At 43.9% G+C, this 26418-nt stretch overlaps 1 protein-coding gene across 5 annotated transcripts in view; it reads left to right on the plus strand.

The window, feature by feature from the left end:
- npas3 (neuronal PAS domain protein 3) overlaps positions 1-26418 on the plus strand; it is an 831055-nt gene that overhangs the window by 197819 nt on the left and 606818 nt on the right. For 4 of the 5 annotated variants that reach the window (XM_033027103.1, XM_033027107.1, XM_033027105.1 and 1 more), the window contains one exon: positions 3426-3665. In XM_033027103.1, coding sequence (XP_032882994.1) covers positions 3426-3665 — 240 coding nt within the window. Of the gene's footprint in view, positions 1-3425; positions 3671-26418 lie in introns of all 5 variants that reach the window. The other variant, XM_033027104.1, reaches the window with a different exon arrangement.

Raw genomic sequence — 26418 nt, forward strand, 5'->3', positions numbered from 1 at the left:
ACTATTCATTTAGAACTGACTACATGTCAAAGTATCTACTCTTTCCCGTGCTCTTCTTCTGTTTATGAATCTGTAGAACATATTTAAGTATTTCCTGGATTGACGCGCTGGAGCTCCGGTGAGCTTTGACCGCCGAGATCAACACCTCCGGGCTGCGGGTCTGCGGAGCGGAGCGGGCGGCGCCGACTCTAACATCGGGAGCCTGGCGGCCTTGTCGGCTTCGGAAGCCGCGGTCCCCAGCTAGGAAGCGGCCGTTCCAGGTGGCCCAGCCGCTGTGAGGACTCTCCCGACGTCGGGGCAACACCACCCGGCCAGAACGGCCAGGAACATCGGGCCTCCGTAGAGGCAATAGCGGTGGCATCAATAGGCCTGACTTTGGGTGAACTGGGGATGGGGACTGGACATTGTGCCTTCCCCCACAGTGGTATCCACTGTGGGGGGATGATTTTTTTGTGTGTGTAAGTTAACATGTTAGTCTGTGTCCAAGATGGCTGTCGGAAGGGAGAGTGGACGCTGGCGCGCTTTAGCTGCCGCTGCTCTCTCTTCACATTGTGTTTTTTGATTTTTTTGTCTTTGGAGCGATTTCTGTCTTTAATTTGTGTATTGGTGATGTCCTTATTATTTATTTTACTCCGACTATATGTTTTTTTCTCTTCTGTTAATTTTTATAAGGTGTCCTTGAGACTTTGAAAGGCGCCCGAAAATAAAATGTATTATTATTATTATTATTTCTTGATTTTCCCTGCAATTCTATAATTATATTTTTCCATAAATTCACTTGTTTCCCTATTTTCCTTTTTAAATGTCTCCACTCCACTTTCACATTCTTCTAGAATTTCTGCAATGTATGTCTTGCGTTTCCCTTACTTTTTTATATACTCAAAGATCAAGAATTCCATATTTGTGAATCCTATTCTTTTCCTCATTGGGTGCATAACTGCTTTATAGACTCACTTATTCCTTATTGAATCAGGCATTGGTAAATGGGAGAGTATGATGATCATATTTAATTACTTCAATGATCAGTGTGGTGGCCGAAATGCACATTTCTTCCCTTCCCTTCTATTCCACCCCCCCCCCTCCCTTAACCCCATCACCCCCTCCCCTGTGCCCCACCTGAACTCCCACCTATTTTCCCCCTCTCTGCCCCCCTCCTACATTCTTTCCTCTGGCTTCACAATTTGCAACTTTTCAAAGTATGTCTCACGCCTTCTGCTTCAATCTCTGGCCTTTGTTCCAACCACCTGCCTGTCAAACCTACATCCCCTGTGTCCACTTATTACTTGCAACGCTCTGTCCTCCTCTCCCCCCACCACTCCTCCTGCCTACCGCCAGTCTGTAAAAGGGTCCCGTACCGAATCGTCATCTATCCATCTTCTCCAGAGATGCTGCCTAACCCGCTGTTTCCCCTGCACCTTTTCTCCCTTCTCTCTTGTCAGGGACGCCAAACATTGATTTTAAAGGTTTTCCTGAATGTACTTTGGGAATTGTGCACATTAAATTATTTTTGCACTCTTTCTGTCCCAGTTAATGTTTAATTGTGAGGAATCCAGAAAGGGAAATAAGATTGATTAGCAATTAAGTGGAAATGTGATTAAGGAGACAACTCTCCAAGATTCGATTAACTAAAAAAATAAGGATATATGGGTAAGAAATGAGTGAGAATACTAGTTCAGAACTAGGGCTCGACGCTGTCCAATAGATTATATGTAATACTTATATTAAACTGGCAGGAATCTTTTTGTAAAAGAATACATTGTTGGAACAATACACTGAAGACAGAATTTCATGAAAAATTGAATAATATTACCAAGGAGATACCATTTAGAGTAATGAAGCATAGATCCTAGAAAATGGACTATTTTACTGCAGCTCAGGACAGAGCTGCAAGAGCAATTGATTGGTCTTGGCATTTAGTCTTATATCAACTGTGTCATCCATGGCTTCAAGAGAGAAAATACTAATCAAAAGTGACATATGTGTTCTGGTGAGCCATTCTTCCTTCGATGAAAGTAATTACTCCATTCTTATATGATAATTTGCAGCCATTTCAACCACTTTAATTGATAATTTTTAGTTCTCAGCAGTTCAATAGAGAACAAATGCTTGAACAAGTAAATAGAAATCTAGAGTGTCAAATGTAGAAGCTGTGTCACCTTGGCAGTGTCGTAGCTTATTTCTTAGTTTCGTTTGTGGTCACTCGAATAGTTTCTGAGAGATTAACATCAAATAATTATTAGTGCAACTATTTATAGTACTAAAATGTTTCACTTCATGGATAAAATGAAGTTTAAAAATCATTTCAGAATGCATAACTCTAATCTCTCAATCTAATTCAACTTGATTCTGGAACAAATTACATTTTGGTTTTGTGCCACATTTTACTTGATAAGTTTTATTGCTTGCATATTATTGATGTTTTTGATGCTTTACTGAAATAATCTACAATGGAATGTTATTATAGTATGAATATATAGGAACGGAAATATCTTGGGTATGGAACATTGTATGAGTGAAATGTTTCTAAAAATACATATAATTGATAAATACGCTAAATAAAACAGACGCCAAAAATAAATATTTGAGTGTAAACACAGCCACATACAAAGAAATGCAGATGAGATTGTCTTTTGATGTATTTGAAAAATGGCAATAAAGGATATAATTGAAATCCCTGTTTTAATCAACAGTTTAAGTTTATAAATGTATGCAAAATGAAATAAGAATGACTTTAAGACCTAATTGTCCTTTAGTTTTTAATTTGTCAATCAACATATAAATCATTAAATAAATTACTATTACCAGTAATTGTGAAAATTGTATATCCAGAAGGAAATTCCTTCAGTATGAAGACCAGTATGTCTGATGAATCATAAATCTGTCTATTACAAATAAGTGGGCTATTATATTGTAACCATAAAGAAAATCATTTTATTATGGATTCTACAATGTTATATTACCTTTGGTGGTCATGCTTCAATGGGTTTACCTTTCTATAATCTAAAAGTTATCCTTTTTCATGCCATTTCCACAGAATGGGCAAAATCTTTAAATTGTCTTTAAGGAGGTAAATTAAAATAATGGTGATGTTTTAATTCAAATTTTCTGCCTCTTTTTGGAAATGACAGTTCTAATTAAATGTGTCCATTTGAAATGATTGCAACATCTAGAATTGTGAGCTCAAAACTTTGTCCTGTCAATTTTGTGTTATATTTAGCAGTTCAATAACTAGATAGGTATTTTCTCCAGAAAAACTAGTTGAATTCGGAAAATATTTCTCAATTTAAAAATAATTAGATATGGACAATGATGTTCTAAAGTAATTAAACTGTTTTATTTGAATCACAGGCAAACAATTTTAAAACAGTTGCATTTTTTTAATGTTGTCTATGTTGCATAAAACTTGGTTTATCTTTCTCTCTTAGTTTACAAGCCTTGCGGAAGGAGAAATCTCGAGATGCAGCACGATCTCGCCGTGGAAAAGAAAACTTTGAGTTCTACGAATTGGCAAAACTACTTCCACTCCCTGCAGCCATCACAAGCCAATTAGATAAAGCATCAATAATTCGTCTTACCATTAGTTACCTGAAAATGAGGGACTTTACAAACTTAGGTGACCCGCCGTGGAATTTAAGGATGGAGGGACCCCCACCTAATACATCTGTGAAAGGTACAAAATGAATTTACATTAGAATCGTAATATAATTTGAAAGATTAGAATATATTTTGCTATACTACAGTACTAACATATCAATTAACAAATTTGAAAGTTATCCATGAATGATATATAAAATTAGTAAAATCTTTTGTTAATGCAAATCTTTTTTCACATTGTCACAGTTTGCAAATTATTTTGCATCATAATTTGTTGATGAAACTGCCTTGATAAACATTTTACACCATGGCATTTTATGCAATACAGTTGCCTATCATAAGTACTTGAAGAATTGAATAATTGAAAATGCTTCTGAAAGGAATCATTGGATATTTATCCTCAGTAGTAAGAACTTATGATATTTTGGATTTTCCTTGAAATAATGTAAGATTTTAAAACAAAATATAACATAATTTAGAACTGTTGCATTTACCACAGTTTTCATAAAGTTTCTACTTCATTGTTTCCGTGTGCATAATAACCCCTGACTTCAACTGTGTATGATTGCCAAAGAATATTCGGGCACATTTCCCAGTTGCTTCCAAACTTTTTGAAATTGTTCATTTTGCATTTTACCCAGCATACAGTCTGCATTTTTGTATGAATTCATAATAGTGTGTCTCCTCATGCAGTTGGTGTTTTATTTTAAAAGAAAGATGACTTGCATTTAAAGTGTGACTTTCATGTTCTCAGGCAATCTTAAAAGTTCATTGTAGGCAATGAGGTGCTTTTGAATTGTAGTTGCATGTTCTGCAAAATTGCAGCAGCTATTTTGCACACAGCAAATGTGATAATAACAAGATAATTTCCTTTGGAATGGTTAATGGGAGATAAATATTATCCTGAATTCCAAGATTTAAATCCTTTTTCTTAGAGTCATAGTTATACACCACAGAAACATGTCCTGCAGCCCAACGTGTCCATGCTGTCCAAGATGTCCCATCTAAGCTAGCCCCATTTACCTGCATTTGGCTCGTATCCTTCTAAATCTTTCCTACCCATGTACCTGTCCAAATGTCTTCCAAATGTTGTTATTGTTCCTGCCTCAACTACTTCATGTGGCATCCATGTACCTAACATCCTCTGTGTGGAAAAAGTTATCCCTCAGGTTCCTATTAAATATTTCCCCTCTCACCCTAAACCTAGGCCCTCTAGTTCTTGATTCTCTATTCTGGTTAAAAGACTGTGCATTCACCCGATCTATTCCTCCCATGATTTTATACATCACTATAAATTCACCCCTCAGCCTCTTGTGCCACAAGGAATACTGACACCTTTCCTATAGCAGGGTGATCAAAAGTTTAGTTTAGTTTAGTTTAGAGATGCAGCGTGGAAACAGGCCCTTCAGCCCACTGAGTCCACACTGACCAGCTATCACCCTTACACCAGTTTTATCCCACAAACTAGGGACAATTTACAGAAACCAATTAACCTACAAACCTGCACGTCTTTGGAATGTGGGAGGAAATCCACGCTGTCACAGGGAGAACATACAAACTCCATACAGACAGCACCCATAGTGAGGATTGCACCCAGGTCACTGGCATTGTAAGGCAGCAACTCTTACTGTGCCACTGTGCCACTGTGCTGCCCTTAACTGAACAGTGAAAACTGAACACGATACTCCAAGTGCAGCCTCACCAACGCCTTGTAAAACTATAACATAATGTCCCAACTTCTATATGGTCTGAAGAAAGGTCCCAACCCGAAATATCACCTTTCCATGTTTTCCAGAGATGCTGCCTGACCCGCTGATTTAATTATTTAAATTAATTATTCCAGCATTTTGTGTCTTTTTTTATAAACCAGCATCTGCAACTCCTTATGCCTTCTACACGCAAATCCATGACAGACGAAGGATGTGTAGAAGGCACAAGGAATTGCAGATGAATCGCAAATGGCCTCCCCTTTATTCTTAGAATAAAGGGGAGGCCATTTTAGACTGAGGTGAGAAAAAACCTTTTCTCCCAGAGAGTTGTGAATTTGTGGAATACTCTGCCACAGAGGGCAGTGGAGGCCAAATCACTGGATGGATTTAAGAAAGAGTTAGATACTCTAGGGTCTAGTGGAATCAAGGGATATGGGGAGAAGGCAGGCACGGGTAATGAATGGCGGTGCTGGCTCGAAGGGCTGAATGGCCTCCTCCTGCACCTATTTTCTATGTTTCTATGTCTATGTTTCTATGAAGCCGCCTTCAGGGATTTTGTGTATTTGTTCTCCTACATCCCTTAATCTGCAACACTCCTAGTTAAAACAAACTAGAGCTTGCAGGAAAGTGTTTGTGATAATTTATAGTTATTTGTAATTTATAATAATTTCTTATCCGCTACCAACAGCTCAAACTCCAACTGTAGCTGGATTTGTGGTTTCTTTGTTGATGATTTGAAATTAAATCTGGAGAATTTTTAGTTACTTGTCCCTTTATTTTTGTGAAATATATAGTTACAGATTGCTGTGGATTTATGAACTTGCTCTACTTTGGAAATTATGCAAGCACTGACAACAGTATATGGGATTAAATCAATCATTTTTGGAGCTGTTGTATTAAAACATACATGTGACCGAATAGAACATAGAAAAGTACAGCAAAAGAATGAGCCTTTGGCTCACAATGTTTGTGCTTCTTCTTCTTGCGTTTGAGGCAGCAGAGGTGATGTAACGTCCTCCAGGCGTGTAGCCAGTTCAATGTCCTGTTGTCGAGGGCCGTGAGGTTTGCTGGTCTGCTCCACACACGCTGGCTGCTGATGAATGCAGCCCCCAGCGATGCATGTTGGCTTTGAACCGGCTGACCCCTGTACAGAGCTGGTTCAGGGTGACCCCCTCTTTGCAGGGCAGTTCCGAGCCGGGTGGGGCTGTGGTGTTCGGTGCAACAGTGAATTGAGGAGGTCGCGAAGTCTGTTCCCAGCTGGTTCTTCATGCTCCTAGTGTGTTGAAACCGGAGCCACAGATGGTCGCTGCGTGGCGGGAGAAGGGGCGACGAGATGATAGGCGTTGAGGTCCTAGTTGCTGTGAGTCCTGGGCGAGGTGGTGCAAAGGATGTTTGGCGTCCGATGGGGCCTTGCACACCAGCCTGTGAGTGAAGTATTCTCTGCGAAGCTTGCCGGGTGCAATACCTGCGAGCATCGGCAGAAGATTCGTCGGAGTAGGACCTAGGCAGCCGATGATGATCCGCATGGTGTCGTTGAGGATGGAGTCTAGCTTGCTCGTATGAGCGCTGCGGCACCTTGCTGGGGCAGCGAGTGTAAGAGCACTTGTTCGGAGAGTAGATGTCCTGGCGCCCCATGACGATCCAGCCAAGCAACGCAGGAGGTTGTTCCGCGCCGAGACTTTAGCACGGAGAGCTTCAAGGTGTTGCTTGTAGGTCAGCTGCCGATCTAGTTTCACCCCGAGGTACGTAGGAAATGGGTTATAGGGTAGGGGTGACCCATTGAGGATGACGGTTAGCTGGCATTTAGCTTCCTTGTTGTTCAGGTGCAAGGCCGTTGTGGTGATTTTTGCCACACTCAGTTTTAGTCTCCAGGTAATAAGGTAGCCCACAACAAGTTCTATATCTGCCGAGAGCACATCCTCCACGTTTGACCAAATCCTGTCCGAATGCAGTCGGGCCAGGTCATCTGTGTATCCATACTGTTTGTGCTGATTACATAGAGAATATTTTCAATTTCTTTGCTTCTACATTATGCTTAGAAATTGTTGAATCCCAACCATTATTTCACTTCTATGTCAGGTGAATTTTTAATGTATTGCCAGACATGAATAAACACAACATTTATGCTAATATGCTTTAAGTTTAATTTACTTTGCTTTAGTTTAGAGATACAGCATGTCGTGGGGTGACGCCTGTTTGGTGGTGAGTAGTCGCCCAAAGAGTCGTACCTTTTTCTTGTCGCCGCTGGATTTTCAACGTTGAAAATTTTCGGCAACCTGCTGCAACTATGACGGGTGCCGGCAAGTCGCCGAAAAAATGGGACAGGCCCTTAAGAAAGATGTTGTCAAGCTGGAAAGTATGCAGAGAAGATTTACGAGGATGTTGCCAGGACTCGAGAACCTTAGCTATAGGAAAGTTGAGGAGGCTAGGACTCTATTCCTTAGAGTGCAGGAGGATGAGAGGTGATCTTATAGAGATGTACAAAATTGTGAGGGGGATGGATCGGGTAAAGAGCCTCTTGCCCAGAGTAGCGGACACAGGTTTAAGGTGAGGAGGAAAAGATTTAATAGAAACCTGAGGGGTCACTTTTTTACATGGAGGGTGGTGGGTGTATGGAACGAGCTGCTGGAGGAGGTAGTTGAGGCAGGTTGTATGGAAACGTTTAAGAAACATTTAGCCAGGTATATGGGTAGGAGAGGTTTAGAGGTCAAACGCAGGCAGGTGGGATAGGTGTAGATGAGACATGTTGGTTGGTGTGGGCAAGTTGGGCCAAATGGCCTGTTTGCACACTGAGTGACTCTCTGATTCTTTAAGTTACAGTAATGTTTTATACTTTGGAATTATTCATTAAACTGCAGACGATAACAGATTGGGAGAGATGATCAATATTGAGAACTGCAACAAATTATAAGTGACATTAATAAATTGTAAAACGAGAGAGCACAATAGAGTGCCTTTTGGCTACTTATCTAAAGCATTTATCTGGGCAAGGATATTGATGAGAGATTGTAGATGTTTTTTGTGAATACAATGGCTAACATCTTTGTTAAAGTTTGACAATTTAGAAAAAATCAGGAAGTGTTTGTTTAACCTCTAACAGATTATTAACTGTGGTTCAAATCTAAATATTGTTTTTAGTTTCATGAATAGAAAAACAAGACAGTGTGTATTTGCGAAGCCTGCCTTCAACAAATTATTCTACATTGGATCTTTCTAATTGCTAGCTAATTGAACCAACTTGAACCAACATCTGAAGAAACATCTTGGCTAATTGCGTCTATTTAAAAAAAGCTGTTAACATTATTATTTGAATTAATATAATGTAAAATGACAGCAGCTGCTAACAAACTGTTCATTTAGTCAGGCCTTCATGATTATGCAGTTAATTAGAATGGTTGACTCCATATCTGTAGAAAATTTCACTTTTTTTGAAGCCTTACAATGAGGATACTCTGAAAATGAAAGTCATCTCATCCCTGAATAATGTGAAGTACATTTAACATCAACATTCTAAACTTTATTTAAACTATAAAAAGACAAATGAAATGTTTTGTGATAGTACAGATAAATGCAACAAGTAAAATTTAAATGGTAGATTTCAATAGCAACTGACCATGGAATATCATTGCTGAGGCCACCTTCAGCAACGTCGTAGGGGATACCATCGATCAGAAATTCCGCAAGACCATCTCCGATACATGCCTACAAGTTCAGGTCAAAGGCTGGGTATCTTGAAGTTAGTGAGGCTGGGCATCTTGAGTTGAAGCCCCTGTCTTTATCCTGTACTCTAGTTTCTAAACCAAGCATCCAACCAAAAATAACTAATTCTCAACTGGAATATAAAATTCTCAAAAGATCAGAAATTATTGCTGAGTCAAACAGATTCATTCTTCTAATGGTAGAATGGTTTAAATGGGGTTGCAGATAAAGTTGTGAACTTAATATTTGTGGCAGCTGTTTATCAAAATATTTTAATGTGGTCTCCAGTGCATCACGGAAAGCAAAGACAGGTTGGGTGACAATCTTAAATATATGATTGTTTAATTGTCTAATAAATATACAAAATGTTTAATTGCCTGTATCTTTAATTAGAGTTATATGTAGAGTCATTGATCAAGGAACCAAGCCTTTCGACCAACTTGCCCATGCCGACCAACATGCCCCATCTACACTAGTCCCACTTGGCCCATAATCCTCTAAACCTATCCTAGCCATGAACCTGTCCAATTGTCTCTTAAATGTTACCTCCTCCGGCAGCTCGTACCATACACCCACCACCCTTTGAGTAAAAAAGTTACCTCTCATGTTCTTATTAATCTTTCCATTCTCACCTTAAACCTATGTCCTCAAGATTTTGATTCCCTTACTCTGTGCAAAAATGTCTATGCATTTAACATAATCTATTACTCTCATGATTTTGTACACATCTATAAGATTATCCTCCTGTGCTTCAAGGAATAAAGTCCCAGTTTAAACTCTCCCTGTCACTCAGGCCCTCGAGACCTGGCAAAATCCTTATCAACCTTCTCTGCACCCTTTCCAGCTTGACAGCATCTTTGCTCTAACATGGTGACCAAAACTGAACGTAATAATCCAACTGGAACATAACTTCCCAACTTCCATACTCAATACTCTGACTGATGAAAGCCAATGTGCCGAATGTTTGACCATCCTATCTACCTGTGATGCCACTTTCAAGGATCTAAGTACCTGCATTCCTAGATCCTTTTGGTCTACAACATTCCCCCGGATCCTACCGTTCACTGTGTAGGTCCTGCCCTTGTCAAACTTTCCAAAAAGCAACACTTCGCATTTATCTGTATTAAATTCCATCAACCATTCATCAAGCCACCTGCCCAACTGATTACGATCCTGTTGCAATTTTTGACAACCAACTTCACTATCTAAGAGACCACCCACTGTCGTGTCATCTGCAAACTTGCAAATTGTGTCTTGTACATTCTCATCCAAATCATTGGCATAGATGACAAACAGCATTGAGCCCAGCTCTGAACCCTATGGCACATCACTTGTCACAGGCCTCCAGTCCGAAGAGCAATTCCACCATCACCCTCTGCATCCTTCCGTGAAGCAAATGTTTTATCCATTTAGCTATCTCTTCTTGTATCCCATTCTATCGAACCATTTTATTCCTCTCATGACTGTTCCTTTCTCGATCTTCCACGCTACTCTGAGCAAGATCAATGAACGTTTGAGAAAGAGGGCCACATCCTTTGATTAGCCACATTGCAGCCTTCTGAACTGGAAAATGAATTCAACAAATTTGAGATCATTTGCATTTTCAGAAAATTAAATTCGCATTTTCTGTGTTCACATTTCTTTGGCAAATTCTGTATCATGCCTCATTAGTCCTTGTTTCAACTTGCTCTCTTACTTATTTTGCCATTCAATCTCTTCTGATTTATTTTTTTTGGCAGATCAAAAAAATTATTTTATTGGAAACTAAGATATGGTTTGTTTCTCTCTCTCCATGAATGTTCCTGGACCTCCTCTAGCAATTTTTCTTCAGTTTTCCAGTATGTTCTAGTATTTTGGTTTTGTATTTTCACATTTTACCATTTTACCTAGTTTGCATTTAAAGTTAAGTTGTAACTAAGGTGGGTGGGGGGGGGGGGGGGGGGGGGGGGGCGGCATCACAGGGGAGGGCTGGTCCCTGAACGCAATGCTCCACCTCACCCATAGGTCCCAATACTCACCACTCCCTTGAGAGGGAAGGGAGTAGAGAGGGAGGGGTGGTAGAAAGGGAGGGGGGAAGGGAGGAGGCAGAGAGGGAGGGGGGAAGAGGGAGGGGGCAGAGAGAGTGGGGGAGGGGGGTAGAGAGTGAGAGGGGGCAGAGAGGTTGGGGGGCAGAGAGGTTGGGGGGGCAGAGAGGTTGGGGGGGCAGAGCGGTTGGGGGGGCAGAGAGGGAGGGGCTGAGAGGGAGGGAGGTGGGGGGTAGAGAAGGAGGTGGTAGAGAGGGAGGGGGCGGGGGGTAATGGGAGGGAGAGGGGGGTAGAGGAAAGGGGAGGGAGTAGAGAGGGAGGTGGTTGAGAGGGAGGGAGAGGGGGGAGAGAAAGAGGGGGAGGGGTAGAGACGGAGGGGGAGGGGGTAGAGAGGGAGGTGGAGGGGATAGAGAAGGAGGGGGAGGAGTAGAGACGGAGGGGGAGGAGTAGAGACGGAGGGGGTAGACAGGGAGGTGGAGGGGATAGAGAGGGAGGGGGAGGGGGTAAAGAAGGAGGGGAAGGGTAGAGACGGAGGGGGAGGGGGTAGAGAGGGAGGTGGAGGGGATAGAGGGGGAGGAGGCAGAGGGGGAGGGGGGGGAGAGGGAGGGGGAGGGGGTAGAGAAGGAGGTGGAGGGGGTAGAGGGAGGTGGAGGGGGTAGAGGGAGAGGGACGGTAGTAGAGAGGGAGGGGGTAGAGAGGGAGGGGGTAGAGACCCCACCCCACCATCTCCCTCCTCCTCATTTCCCTCATCCTCATCCCCTCACTCCCATTCCCTGGCGCAGCACCTATCCAGGCCGTAGAGCAACGCGAGGGCCTGGAACTTGGCCTGGCTGTAGACTGCAGCTGTCAGCTCGGCTGTCGCATAGGCTCCAGTCCAGCGCCCAACTTCATCTCCGGGAAGGCCCCAACTTCAACTCCGGGCTCATCCCTGACCCCGGCTCGTCCTTGGTTCCACCTGCGGCTTCTTTCCCGGCCCCGGTCATGGCCCCATCTGAAGACCCGGTCTCGGCCCTCACTCCAGCTCCAGGCTTGGCTCCTGCCCAGGCCCAGTTGCCGAGCTCAGCCCACAGCAGCAGCCTCCCCACCAGGCACCGGCCGCGGGCGGGTGTGCACCCGAAGACCTGAGCGAGGCCGCGAGTAGACGTGGACCCGTGGACCCCGAGCGAGGCCGCGGGAGGGTGTGGACCCTTGAGGACCACGAGCGGACTGGGCAGCGGGGCGGAGGTGGAACCGAGGGCCCCGAGCGAGGTCGCGGGTAGGCGTGGACTTGAGGACCCGAGCGAGGCCGCGAGCGGTCGTGGACCCGAGGACCCCGAGAGAAGTCGCAGGCGGGCGTGAACACGAGGACCCGAGCGAGGCTGCGGTTGGGCGCAGACCCGAAGACTCGAGGACCCAAGTGAGGCCATGTGCGGGCATGGACCCGAGGACCCCGAGTGAGGCCGCGGGCGGGCGTGGACGTGAGGACCCGAGCGAGGCCGCGTGCGGTTGTGGACCCGAGAAAGGCCGCAGGAGGGTGTGGACACGAGGACCCATGAATGAGGCCGCGGGCGGAAGTGTGTGAAACGGGCGCCGACCTGAGCCATGGTGACCGCCCATCTCATTGTGAAGTCATATCTTTAAAGATGGCGGTCAGAATGAAGCATCAAGCAGTGAGAATGAAGCAGGTCGACCATTGGGTAAGTGGTGAAGCTTTTGAGGAATGTTCTGGAAATGCAGCCTTCCCTCTGACGTCACTCGAAGCTCGTGGAATATTCTGTGTGAAACGGGCTCCGAGCCGAGCCATCGTGCCCGCCCACTTCATTGTGACGTCATCAGTTTCGCTGTGCTCGGCGACTGGGCTGGTCGTTTTAAAAGGGAGTTTAAAAAAAACTTTAATCAGCAATAAGTCGTGAAATAAAGCATAAAATATTAAGTGAAGCAGGTCACTGCTTAGAGGGGGAAAATGTGTCGGAATACGGAAAAATATTATTGTTACCACGTAGTGTTTTTGTGAAAATATGAATACAGGGAGATGGGTAGAGAGGGAGGGGGAGGGGGTAGAGAGGGAGGGGGATGGGGTAGAGAGGGAGGGGGATGGGGTAGAGAGGGAGGGGGAGGGGGCAGAGAGGGGATAAGGGTGGGAGAGAGAAAACGGGGAATTACAGACCAGTTAGTCTAACATTGGTAGTGGGGAAAATGCTAGTCAGTTATTAAAGATGGGATAGCAGCACATTTGGAAAGTGGTGAATTCATTGGACAAAGTCAGCATGGATTTATGAAAGGTAAATCATGTCTGACGAATCTTATAGAATTTTTCGAGGATGTAACTAGTAGAGTGGATAAGGGAGAACCAGTGAATGTGTTATATCTGGACTTTCAGAAGGCTTTCGACAAGGTCCCACATAAGAGATCAGTATGTAAACTTAAACCACACGGTATTGGGGGTTCAGTATTGATGTGGATAGAGAACTGGCTGGCAGACAGGAAGCAAAGAGTAGGAGTAAACGGGTCCTTTTCAGAATGGCAGGCAGTGACGAGTGGTGTACCACAAGGCTCAGTGCTGGGACCCCAGCAATTTACAATATATATTAATGATCTGGATGAGGGAATTGAATGCAACATCTCCAAGTTTGCGGATGACACGAAGCTGGGGGGCAGTGTTAGCTGTGAGGAGGATGCTAGGAGGCTGCAAGGTGACTTGGATAGGTTGGGTGAGTGGGCAAATCCATGGCAGATGCAGTATAATGTGGATAAATGTGAGGTTATCCACTTTGGTGGCAAAAACAGGAAAGCAGACTGTTATCTGAATGGTGGCCGATTAGGAAAAGAGGAGATGCAACGAGACCTGGATGCCATGGTACACCAGTCATTGAAAGTAGGCCTGCAGGTGCAGCAGGCAGTGAAGAAAGCGAATGCTATGTTGGCATTCACAGCAAAAGGATTTGAGTATAAGAGCAGGGAGGTTCTACTGCAGTTGTACAGGGTCTTGGTGAGACCACACCTGGAGTAGAGTATTGCGTACAGTTTTGGTCTCCTAATCTGAGGAAAGCATAGAGGGAGTACAGAGAAGGTTCACCAGACTGATTCCTGGGATGTCAGGACTTTCATATGAAGAAAGACTGGATAGACTTGGCTTGTACTCGCTAGAATTTAGAAGATTGAGGGGGGATCTTATAGAAACTTACAAAATTCTTACGGGGTTGGACAGGCTAGGTGCAGGAAGATTATTCCCGATGTTGGGGAAGTCCAGAACAAGGGGTCACAGTTTAAGGATAAGGGGGAAATATTTTAGGACCGAGATGAGAAAAACATTTTTCACACAGAGAGTGGTGAATCTGTGGAATTCTCTGCCACAGAAGGTAGTTGAGGCCAGTTCATTGGCTATATTTAAGAGGGAGTTAGATGTGGCCCTTGTGGCTAAAGGGATCAGGGGGTATGGAGAGAAGGCAGGTACAGGATACTGAGTTGGATTCTTCTTCTTTTCGTGTCTTTGAAGCTGGTTGTTTATATGACAGTTTCCCATTCCTTTACACAGTCCTTTGCGTTTTTGTTGAACACTGCAAGATCCTTTGAGCTGCACTGGTTGGGTAGTAGGGGGCAGACAAGGCAGTGCTGCATTGTATGGTCCTCTTCTCCACATTCACAGGTGGTTTGGCCAGTTTCATAGCCCCATCTGGCCATGGCAGCTTTTGATCGCCCTGTTCCTGTTCTCAGGCGGTTGAGCATCTTCCACTGGACCCATGGTGCTTCTGAGCCCGGAGGGAGGGCTTCAGAAGGAGGGATACCCATGTCAGTAGGAGGGGGGTCGTCCTCAAGCCTTTTTGTCCATAGTTGGAGTCTGGTTTCTTCCCGTGATGCTATTAGGGGCTGGACATGGCTGAGAAAGCTTCTCCTGGACTTCAGCCGTTGGGCCGGGGGTACACGTCCATAGAGGAGGTGGCGTTCATCACTGGTGGCCTTGGTCATCTCTACTCGGCTGGCGACTTCCCGTCTCACATCAGCAGGGGCAATGCCAGCGAGGAGGTGCAGGTTGTTTATGTTGGTGGGCTTCAAGCAGCCAGTGATTGAGCGGCAGGTGTTATTCAACGCTGGGTCTAATTTCTTGGCATGGGATGATCTCTCCCAAACAGGACACGCATACTCCGCAGAGGAGTAGCACAGGGCCAGAGCAGTAGATCTTGGGCACTGCACCAACCCTGTCTACCTCGGTGTAACACTGGATCGCACTGAGTTGGATGATCAGCCATGATCATATTGAATGGCGGTGCAGGCTCGAAGGGCCGAATGGCCTACTCCTGCAACTATTTTCTATGTTTCTATAAGAGTTTTAAAATAATTGAGATATAAGATGTAATATTGATGTTATAATGTTGTAGCTTAAGATACTTATAAATGAACATATCTTGACACAGTCACAGCACTTCTGTATGAGATGGAATGATATGATCAAGGTTCATTTGTATGCCACATAATTTTTATTGGGTTTTCAAAAAAATCCCACTGATAAGAGCATAAAACATGGAACCAGTACAGCACAGGAACGGGCCTTCAGAACACAATGTTTGTGCCAACATGATGCCTAGCTGAACCGATCTCATCTGCCTGCACAAGGCCTGATAAGACAGCAGAAATACAAAAAAAAAATCACATTTTGTCATTCTTAATAATTTTGTTAATTTTTAACTTCTCTTGGTTATCTAATTATATTTGGAAAATGTCAGAGAGATAACTGGGATGAATCTACCATTTAGTCTCCACTTTTTGTATATAGTTATAAAGCAATAGATATAACATTTTAAAAATATGAGGAACTCTCGTGGACTGCTTAAAATGAGTAGATGGCTAATTTAATGCAACAGAGCAATTTAATGAAAAAGATGTAGTCAAACACTTTCATTTTGCAATCAAAAATGAGCAGAATGTTCAGTAGAAAATAGTAAAAGTAGAAGAATAACATTTTAAGTTTATCCTCGTCTATTGTGACGATTTAGCTGGCTCTTCAATACAATTAATGAGAGGCATCCTTTATGACATGACTGACAAGTGAAAGATGACCCGGTTGATGGTATAGTCCCAGAAGACTAGCATTCATTCCTCTACCCGTTTGTCCTTTTTTGTTAATCGTTGTAATATTATCATCTAATCTGGAAAACATGATTTGACAGTCATGATTTGATCTACTATAATTCAATTGTAAGTTTAAGTGCGCAAGATGTAAAGAAAGATACTCTGAGGCCAATTAAAGGCAAGTAACTTTGAAGCAGAAACTATCGACATTGTGATATATTCTGCTGGAAATCACTCCCGGTATAGCATTTAAATCCTCGTTGTTTCTCAAGTTAAATATTTTCTTGTCTGTTGTCTGAACGTGTGTATTTTATAATACCTGTTTAGAAAGCCCCTTTTTCCTGATATACAAAGGATACAAAGGGCATTTATTATCACATACACCAATTGGTGTAGTGAAATTTGACTTGCCATGCAGCACACAGATAAAGGTAAGACACAACATAAAAAATTTAACAATAAACATAAAAACATCCCCCCACAATGGTTCCCACTGTGAGGGAAGGCACAAAGTCCAGTCCCCATCCCCATGTCCACCCATAGTTGGGCCTATTGAGACCTCCGCAGTCGCCACTACGGAGGCCCGGTGTTCCAGGCCGTTCTCGCCAGGTGATGGTGCTCCGGCGTTGGGAGAATCCTCTCAGCGGCTTGGGAAACCTGGAACGGCCGCTTCCTTACCGGAGACCGCGGCTTCCAAGCCGACAGGCCGCGCTGGACGGAGCTCCACCACTGGCGATCTCGGCGAGAGTTTAAGGACTGCGCCGCCACCCGCGGCTGACCGCTCCACTGTCCCGCAACTCCGTGATGTTTTTGTCGGTGGTCCCAGCTCCAGCGCGGCGACCCTGGCAAGGCATCGCCTGCTCCACTCTGCGATAGCACTCCAGCGCTGCGCCGCCGCCGAAGCCATGGTTCTGGCCTGTCCCGTCAGGAAACACCACTCCAGACCCTCTGGTAGGCCGCGAGGACGGGTCGAAGGTGCAGCCCGGAGGAAAGCAGCCTCTCCAACCACGTAGGGACTTGAAAAAGCAGTTTCCCCCTTCCCCCCCCCCCCCCCCCACATAAAAAAGGCTAGAACTCCGAAAACAAAAACTCAACTAACTAAAAATTAAGAAAAGAGATGAAAAAATGGACAACTGCAGGCTGGGCAGCCATACCCGTACAGGACGGCGCCCCCTATTGTCATGTATTGCTTGTCAATATAGATTCTAATGTTCTTGTTGCATCATAAATTGCCTATGTAATGTTGCGTTATTGTAGCTATATGCTTGCAACAGTGGTTTGGTGAGAGAACGGTATCATGGATCCAAAGGATCATATCACTTTGTTTTAGAATCCACAAGTAGCTCAGTCTGTAGTAATAAAAGCATGGAACGATGCAGTTCAGAAGGTCATTGGCCCGTTTTACCAATGCTGTATTTTCAGTAGATCCATGCAATGTATTCCACTCCTTTGCTTTTTCTCCACAAGTCTATAATTTTGTCAGTTTTATCAATTTTTTAAAACGCTTCTTTTGGGTGTGTTTCTACCATACTTTCAGGGACTGGATTCTATATCGCAACTTCTGCTTGCCTCAAAATTGTTTCTTTACATCACCTTTAGCTAATCACGTAAGATCTGGAACCAATTTGTTCCTCTTTACACAATCAAAATAATTTATGATTTTGAACAAATTTACCAAATCATATAATGCGAAAACCACTTGTACAAAAAGCACACCCTTTCCAATCACTTTACAGAACCAAGGGGCATTTTGTCTGATACTGTTCCAGTAGATCGCTTCATTATAAGTTCATAAGACAAAGGTGCAGAAGTAGACCATTCGGTCTACTCCGCCATTCATTCGTAGCTGACCTATCTTTCCCGCTCAACCGCATTATCCTGCTTTCTCCCCATAACCCTGGACACCCTTACCAATCAAGTATCTGTCAATCTCCACTTTAAAAACACCCAATGATTTGGCCTCTGGTGGGAGTGAAAAAGAAACACAATGGGTGTAGGTTAGCTGAAATTGGAAAATTCACTATTCATATCATTGGGTTAGAGGCTACCTAAGCAGAGTATAAGATGTAGTTCTTTTAATGTGCATTTGACCTCTGCAGCAGTGGAGAAGGCTGAGGACAGACTGGTTCATGTGGGAATGGGAAGGGGGTTTGAAATTACATGATTGAGATGGCTGTTATGGACAGAGTGCAGATGTTCTACAAAATGGTTGTTGAGTCTGCATTTTGTCTCGCCGATGTACAGGAGGCCATATCGCGAGCACCCAATGCAATAGACCAAAGGCTGTTTGGTGATGGGGATAGAGGTGTGCAGAGTTCCAGAAGAAGGCAGATATACACTTGCATCCCCCTTCAAGGTCTTAGGATCCTCTGCTCTTTCCAGAACAAAGACCCAAACAGTTCCCATCCACTAACTCTCTCCTCCACTTGGCAGAACTCATTCCTACCCTCAACATCTATTTCGATTTCTCCCAGATTCTACAGATCAGAGATGTAGTCATTGGCATTTGCCTGAGCCCTAGCTCTGCCTAACTTTTCCTCGGCTTTATGAACTGTTCTTGTTTCAGAGCTACTCTGGCACCCCTCTAACTTTCTCCACTACATCAAAGACTCCTTTGTTTAAGAAGGAACTGCAGATGCTGGAAAAATCGAAGGTAGACAAAAATGCTGGAGAAGCTCAGCGGGTGAGGCAGCATCTTGGGAGCGAAGGAATAGGTGATGTTTCGGGTCGGGGCCCTTCTTCAGACTGATGTGGAAGTGGGGGGGGGGGGTGGGAAGAAGAACGGAAGAGGCAGAGAGAATAGGCTGTGGGAGAGCTGGGAAGGGGAGGGGAAGGAGGGAGAAAGCAAGGACTACCTGAAATTTGAGGTCAATGTTCATACCGCTGGGATGTAAACTGCCCAAGCGAAATATGAATTTGCAGTGGGACTCGCTCTGGCCATGGAGGAGGCCCAGGGAAGAAAGGTCGGATTCGGAATGGGACGGGGAGTTAAAGTGCTAGGCCACCGGGAGATCAGGTTGGTTAGTGCGAACTGAGCGGAGGTGTTGGGCGAAGCGATCGCCAAGCCTACGCTTGGTCTCACCGATGTAGAGCAGCGGATGCAATAGATGAGGTTGGAGGAGGTGCAGGTGAACCTCACCTGGAAAGACTGCTTGGGACCTTGGATGGAGTCGAGGAGGGAAGTAAAGCGACAAGTGTAGCATTTCCTGCGGTTGCAAGGTAAAGTACCAGGGGAGGGGGTGGTTTGGGTGGGAAGGGATGAATTGACCAGGGAGTTACCGAGGGAGCAATGTCTGCAGAAAGACAAAAGGGGAAGAGATGGGAAGATGTGGTATGTGGTGGGATCACGTTGGAGGTGGTGAAAATGTCATAGGATTATCTGTTGTATGTGACGGCTGGTTGGGTGGAAGGTGAGGATAAGGGAGACTCTGTCCTTGTTATGAGTGGGAGGATGGGGAGTAAGAGAGCAGAGATACGGGATATAGAGGAGACCCTGGTGAGAGCCTCATCTATAGTCGAAGAGGGGAACCCCCATTCCCTAATGAATTAGGACATCTCCGATGCCCTGGTTTGGAACACCTCATCCTGGGTGCAGATGCGGCGTAGATGGAGGAATTGGGAGTAGGGGATAGAGTCCTTACAGGAAGCAGGGTGGGAAGAAGTGTAGTCCAGATAAATTTCCATCGCAGGTATCTAGACCTCACTATCTCCATCGCAGGTAACAGACTACTGACCGACATCTACTACAAACCCACTGACTCCCATGGCTATATGGACTAGATCTCATTTACACAAGCTGCCGTGAACATTCCGACAACCGAAAATGACATCACAATGTGATCTGTGCTGCCAATACACAAGCTATGAGAGTTGACGGAGTGGGGAATTGGAGGAGAAGAAATGTTATTTAAACATTGTATTTAGTGAGGGAGTGCAAAAGGGGAGAGGTGAGGGAGGGAGTGTCTGAGGGTAGTGAAAAGGAGAGGGAGGGAGAGGTGACAGAGAGACAATGGGATCAGCAGCTTCAAGGGGAGTAAGGAGAGAGAGAGAGATTTTTGCCCCCCACGTGGGAAGGATTGTTAGACAGAGAGAGACTGGCAGTTAGGTAGTTATGATGTCACAATGCCCTACCGGCTACAATGTTGCTATCCCAGTACACTGAGTCCTTCACAGCAAATGTCTTTCAGGGAAATAATCTGCCAGCCTAACCCAGCGCAGCTAAAGTTTAATGATTAGATTTGGATAACAAAGAGGAAGAATCTGGCAGCCTAACCCAGCACAGCAAAGCTTAATCATTAGATTTGGATAACAAAAGATGGCCTTGTCGGTGGCACCTACAACACATTAAATCTTAGTGCAATTGCATTTTTTTAAAAGTTTAAAATGAGGGAGGGTGTAAAAAATGAGCTGACCTGCACAGTTGGGGGCTATGGGTGAGTGGTGGCATATTACATTGCGGCATGAGTTGCGTTGAGGGACCAGGCCTCCCGTGGGGGCTATGGGTGAGTGGTCCAATATTGCGTTAAAAATGATCTGACCTGCACATTTCGGGGCTATGGGTGAGTGGTGGAAAATTGCATTGGGGGAATGAGTTGTGTTGGCGGAATGGGTTAGTGGTGGAATCTTACATTGGGGAACGGGTTGCGTTGGGGGACCAGGCCTCCCAGGTAACAGGGACCCAACGGGTGAGTGGTGGAATCTTATGTTGAGGAAAGAGTTGCGTTGGGGGACCAAGCCTCCCGTGGGGGCTATGGGTGAGTAGCGGAATATTGCGTTGGGGGAACAGGTTACGTTGGGGGACGGGGTGAGTGGTGGAAACTGGTTGCATTGGGGGAACGTGTAAGTGGTGGATTATGGCGTTGGGGGAACGGGGCCCAACGGGTTACACTTGGTCTAGTCGACAATAAATCCACTGTTCCCAAGGCTACCTCAACTACATCTCTCACTTTGTCTCATGCAAGATGCTATCTCTTTGTCTCACTTTTTCTGTTCTCATGCATTTGTTCTCAAGAAGAAGCTTTCAGGTCACATTTTTGAAATGGGCTTCTTTTCCCAGAAACATGACTTCCTCTCATCCATTGCTGACGGAGAGCACGCGCGTGCACACACGCGAGCAGACACAGAGAGGCAGACACAGAGAGGCAGACACAGAGAGGCAGACACAGAGAGGCAGACACAGAGAGGCAGACACAGAGAGGCAGACACAGAGAGGCAGACACAGAGAGGCACACACAGAGAGGCACACACAGAGAGGCACACACAGAGAGGCACACACAGAGAGGCACACAGACACACTTCTTACATTCCCCTTGTGTTGTGTTCTCAACCTCCATCTTCTAAGGCAGAACAAAGAAAGAAAGCTCCCTTGATCTGACCATCATTACCACACCCATTTGATTTCACCTATCACCTGCCAACAGTTTATTTTCACTCCAGATTCCAAATCTGCAATCACCAGTTTCTCCAATATCAGATTGAATCTCTCGATCTCTCTCTCGCTCTTCTATCTTACATGCACGGACAAGCACACACTCCATTAGCATTATTGGGTGGTTAACCCAATGCCTTACAGTGCATGCAGCGCCGGAGACCCGGGTTCGATCCCGACTACAGGTGCAGTCTGTACGGAGTTTGTACGTTCTCCCCGTGACCTGCGTGGGTTTTCTCTGAGATCTTCGGTTTCCTCCCACACTCCAAAGAATACAGGTATGTAGGTTAATTGGCTTGGTAAATGTAAAAATTGTCCCTAGTGTGTGTAGGATAGGATTAATATGTGGGGATCGCTGGTCAGCATGAACCCGGTAGGCCGAAGGGCCTGTTTCCGCACTGTATCTCTAAAACTAAAACTAAAAAACTATTGCTTTGTTTAAGTACCCTGGACATAAAAAGCCCTTTCCTGAGGAAGGCTTTAAGATTCTGTTTGTGTACTTCTCTGTAACTTAAGAGACGTTGTCTCATTACCTATCATTGCTGATGTCCATTTTAAATACTTAAAATTTAGGATCAATGACAAAGTCATAATATTTACTACTGATTTTGAAGAAAGCTGCCCACAATGATCAAGCAAACTCTGTGTCATCGTCTTCTACTTTCCATTGGTTGTGGATATCAATGAGAAGTTCTAAGATGTTGTATTTTGTTCAGCAATAACGATATAATCAAGGTGATTGATCAGTTGCCGCTAATCACATTGAAGAGTTCTCACAGGTGGCATATTAGTAATTGAAAAGGATAATTTTCAATGTAGAAAAGTGTATGAAAAAGTTACGGAATAAATTTGGAACATGATTGAAATTTAATTTGAAATGCCATAAACAGACATATTAAAATAAATAAATACATTTTAATTGTTTCAAAATCCATTATATTTTAAAATATATACGATTAAATTATAAAACACATGCGTAAGATCAGTTTTTTGTGCCACAATTTAAGCCGTAATTTAAGCCGTAATTAAGGCTTAGTGTGCAATTAAAACAAATTTATACCTCATGCAGCAAAGCATAAGATTTTCATGGCATGCTTCATATAACCATATAACCATATAACAATTACAGCACGGAAACAGGCCATCTCGGCCCTACAAGTCCGTGCCGAACAATTATTTTCCCCTAGTCCCATCTACATGCACTCAGACCATAACCCTCCATTCCTTTCCCATCCATATACCTATCCAATTTATTTTTAAATGATAAAATCGAACCTGCCTCCACCACTTCCACTGGAAGCTCATTTCACACAGCTACCACTCTCTGAGTAAAGAAGTTCCCCCTCATGTTACCCCTAAACTTTTGTCCCTTAATTCTGAAGTCATGTCCTCTTGTTTGAATCTTCCCTACTCTCAATGGGAAAAGCTTGTCCACGTCAACTCTGTCTATCCCTCTCATCATTTTAAAGACCTCTCAAGTCCCCCCTTAACCTTCTGCGCTCCAGAGAATAAAGACCTAACTTATTCAATCTTTCTCTGTAACTTAGTTGCTGAAACCCAGGCAACATTCTAGTAAATCTCCTCTGTACTCTCTCTATTTTGTTGACATCCTTCCTATAATTGGGCGACCAAAATTGTACACCATACTCCAGAATTGGTCTCACCAATGCCTTGTACAATTTTAACATTACATCCCAACTTCTATACTCAATGCTCTGATTTATAAAGGCTAGCATACCAAAAGCTTTCTTTACCACCCTATCTACATGAGATTCCACCTTCAGGGAACTATGCACAGTTATTCCTAGATCCCTCTGTTCAACTGCATTCCTCAATTCGCTACCATTTACCATGTACTTCCTATTTTGATTTGTCCTGCCAAGATGTAGCACCTCACACTTATCAGCATTAAACTCCATCTGCCATCTTTCAGCCCATTCTTCCAGATGGCATAAATCTCTCTGTAGACTTTGGAAATCTACTTCATTATCCACAACACCACCTATCTTAGTATCATCTACATACTTACTAATCCAATTTACCACACCTTCATCCAGATCATTGATGTACATGACAAACAACAGTGGACCCAACACAGATCCCTGAGGCACCCCACTAGTCACCTGCCTCCATCCTGACAAACAGCCATCCACCATTACTCTCTGGCGTCTCCCATTCAGCCACTGTTGAATCCATCTTGCTACTCCTGCATTTATACCCAACAATTGAACCATCTTAACCAAGCTTCCATGAGGAACCTTGTCAAAGGCCTTACTAAAGTCCATATAGACAACATCCACTGCTTTACCCGCATCAATTTCCCTAGTAACCTCTTCAAAAAATTCAAGAAGCTTAGTCAAACATGACCTTCCAGGCACAAATCCATGTTGACTGTTCCTAATCAGACCCTGTTTATCAAGATGCTTTTATATATTATCTCTAAGTATCTTTTCCATTAATTTGCCCACCACTGAAGTCAAACTAACAGGTCTATAATTGCTAGGTTTACTCTTAGAACCCTTTTTAAACAATGGAACAACATGCGCAGTACGTCAATCCTCGGGCACTATTCCCGTTTCTAATGACATTTGAAATATTTCTGTCATAGCCCCTGCTATTTCTACACTAACTTCCCTCAATGTCCTAGGGAATATCCTGTCAGGACCTGAAGACTTATCCACTTTTATATTTTTCAAAAGTGTCAGTACTTCTTTTTCTTTGAATCTCATAGTATCCATAGCTACTCTACTTGTTTCCCTTACCTCACATAATTCAATATCCTTCTCCTTGGTGAATACCGAAGAAAAGAAATTGTTCAATATCTCCCCCATCTCTTTTGGCTCTGCAGATAGCTGTCCACTCTGTCTTTCTAATGGACCAATTTTATCCCTCGTTATCCTTTTGCTATTACTTTAGCTGTAGAAACCCTTTGGATTTACTTTCACCTTACTTGCCAAAGCAACCTCATATCTTCTTTTAGCTTTTCTAATTTCTTTCTTAAGATTCTTTTTACATTCTTTATACTCCTCAAGCATCTCATTCACTCCATGCTGCCTATAATTATTGTGGATCTCCCTCCTTTTCCGAACCGTGTCCAATTTCCCTTGAAAACCATGGCTCTTTCCAATTTTTACTATTTCCTTTCAACCAAACAGGGACATAAAGATTCTGTACTCTTAACATTTCCCCTTTAAATGTCCTCCATTTCTCTTCTACATCCTTCCCATAAAACAAAATTTCCCAATTCACTCCTTTTAAATCCTTTCGCATCTTCTCAGTTAGCCTTTCTCCAATCAAAAATCTCAACCCTTGGTCCAGTTCTGACCCTCTCCATAATTATATTGAAACTAATGGTGTTGTGATCACTGGACCCGAAGTGCTCCCCAACGCATACCTCCGCCACCTGACCTGTCTCATTTCCTAACAGGAGGTCCAGCACTGCCCCTTCTCTAGTAGGTACCTCTATGTATTACCTCTATGTATTGCTGCAAAAAACTATCCAGCACACATTTTACAAACTCCAAACCATCCAGCCCATTTACAGAATGTGCAATTGCATTTCCTTAATTCTCCAAAGTAGGCTCGATATATCTGCAAAATAATGCAATGAGTGTAGACAATAAACAATAGACAATAGATGCAGGAGTAGGCCATTCGGCCCCTTGAGCCAGCACCGCCAGTCAATGTGATCATGACTGATCATCCACAATCAGTACCCCATTCCTGCCTTCTCCCCATATCCCTTGACTCTGTCTAGCTTTCTCTTGAAAGCATCCAGGGAACCAGCCTCCACCACCCTCTGAGGCAGAGAATTCCACAGACTCACAACTCTTGTGTGAAAAACTTTTTCCTCATCTCTGTTCTAAATGGCTTACCTCTTATTCTTAAATGATGTTCTGGACTCCCCCAACATTGGAAACATGTTTCCTGCCTCTAGCATGTCCAAACCCTTAATAATCTTATATGTTTCAATAAGATACCCTCTCATCCTTCTAAATTCCAGAGTATACAAGCCCAACCTCTCCATTCTATCAACATATGACAGTCCCGCCATCCCGGGAATTAAGCTGGTGAACCTACGCTGCACTCCCTCAATAACAAGAATGTCCTTCCTCAAATTGGGAGACTAAATACTCCAGGTGTGGTCTCACTTGGGCCATGTGCAATTGCAGAAGGGCCTCTTTGCTCCTATCTCTCAACTCCTCTTGTTATGAAGGCCAACATGCCATTTGCTTTCTTCACTGCTTGCTGCATGCTTACTTTCATTGACTGAAGAACAAGAACCCCCAGATCATATTGTACTTCCCCCTTTCCCAACTTGACTCCATTTAGATAATAATCTGCCTTCCTGTTTTTGTCACCAAAGTGGATAACCTCACATTTATCCACATTAAACTGCATCTGCCATGCATCTGCCCACTCACCCAACCTGTCCAAGTCACTCTGCATCCTCATAGCATCCTCTTCACAGTTCACACTGCCATTCAGCTTTGTGTCATCTGCAAATTTGTTAATGTTACTTTTAATCCCTTCATCTAAATTATGAATGTATATTATAAATAGCTGCGGTTCCAGCACCGAGCCTTGCGGTACCCCACTAGTCGCTGCCTGGCATTCTGAAAGGGACCCTTTGATTCCTACTCTTTGTTTAGTGTCTGCCAACCAATTTTCTATCCATGTCAGCACCCTACCCCCAATACCATGTGCTCTAATTTTGACCACTAATCTCCTATGTGGAACTTTATCAAATGCTTTCTGAAAGTCCAGGTACACTACATTTACTGGCTCTCCCTTGTCCATTTTCCTAGTTACATCCTCAAAAAATTCCAGAAGAGTAGTCAAGCATGATTTCCCCTTCGTAAATCCATGCTGACTCGGACCGATCCTGCTACTGCTATCCAAATGTGCCGCTATTTCA

Source organism: Amblyraja radiata, chromosome 9 (assembly GCF_010909765.2).
Source record: "Amblyraja radiata isolate CabotCenter1 chromosome 9, sAmbRad1.1.pri, whole genome shotgun sequence".
NCBI classification, from domain to species: Eukaryota; Metazoa; Chordata; class Chondrichthyes; order Rajiformes; family Rajidae; genus Amblyraja; species Amblyraja radiata.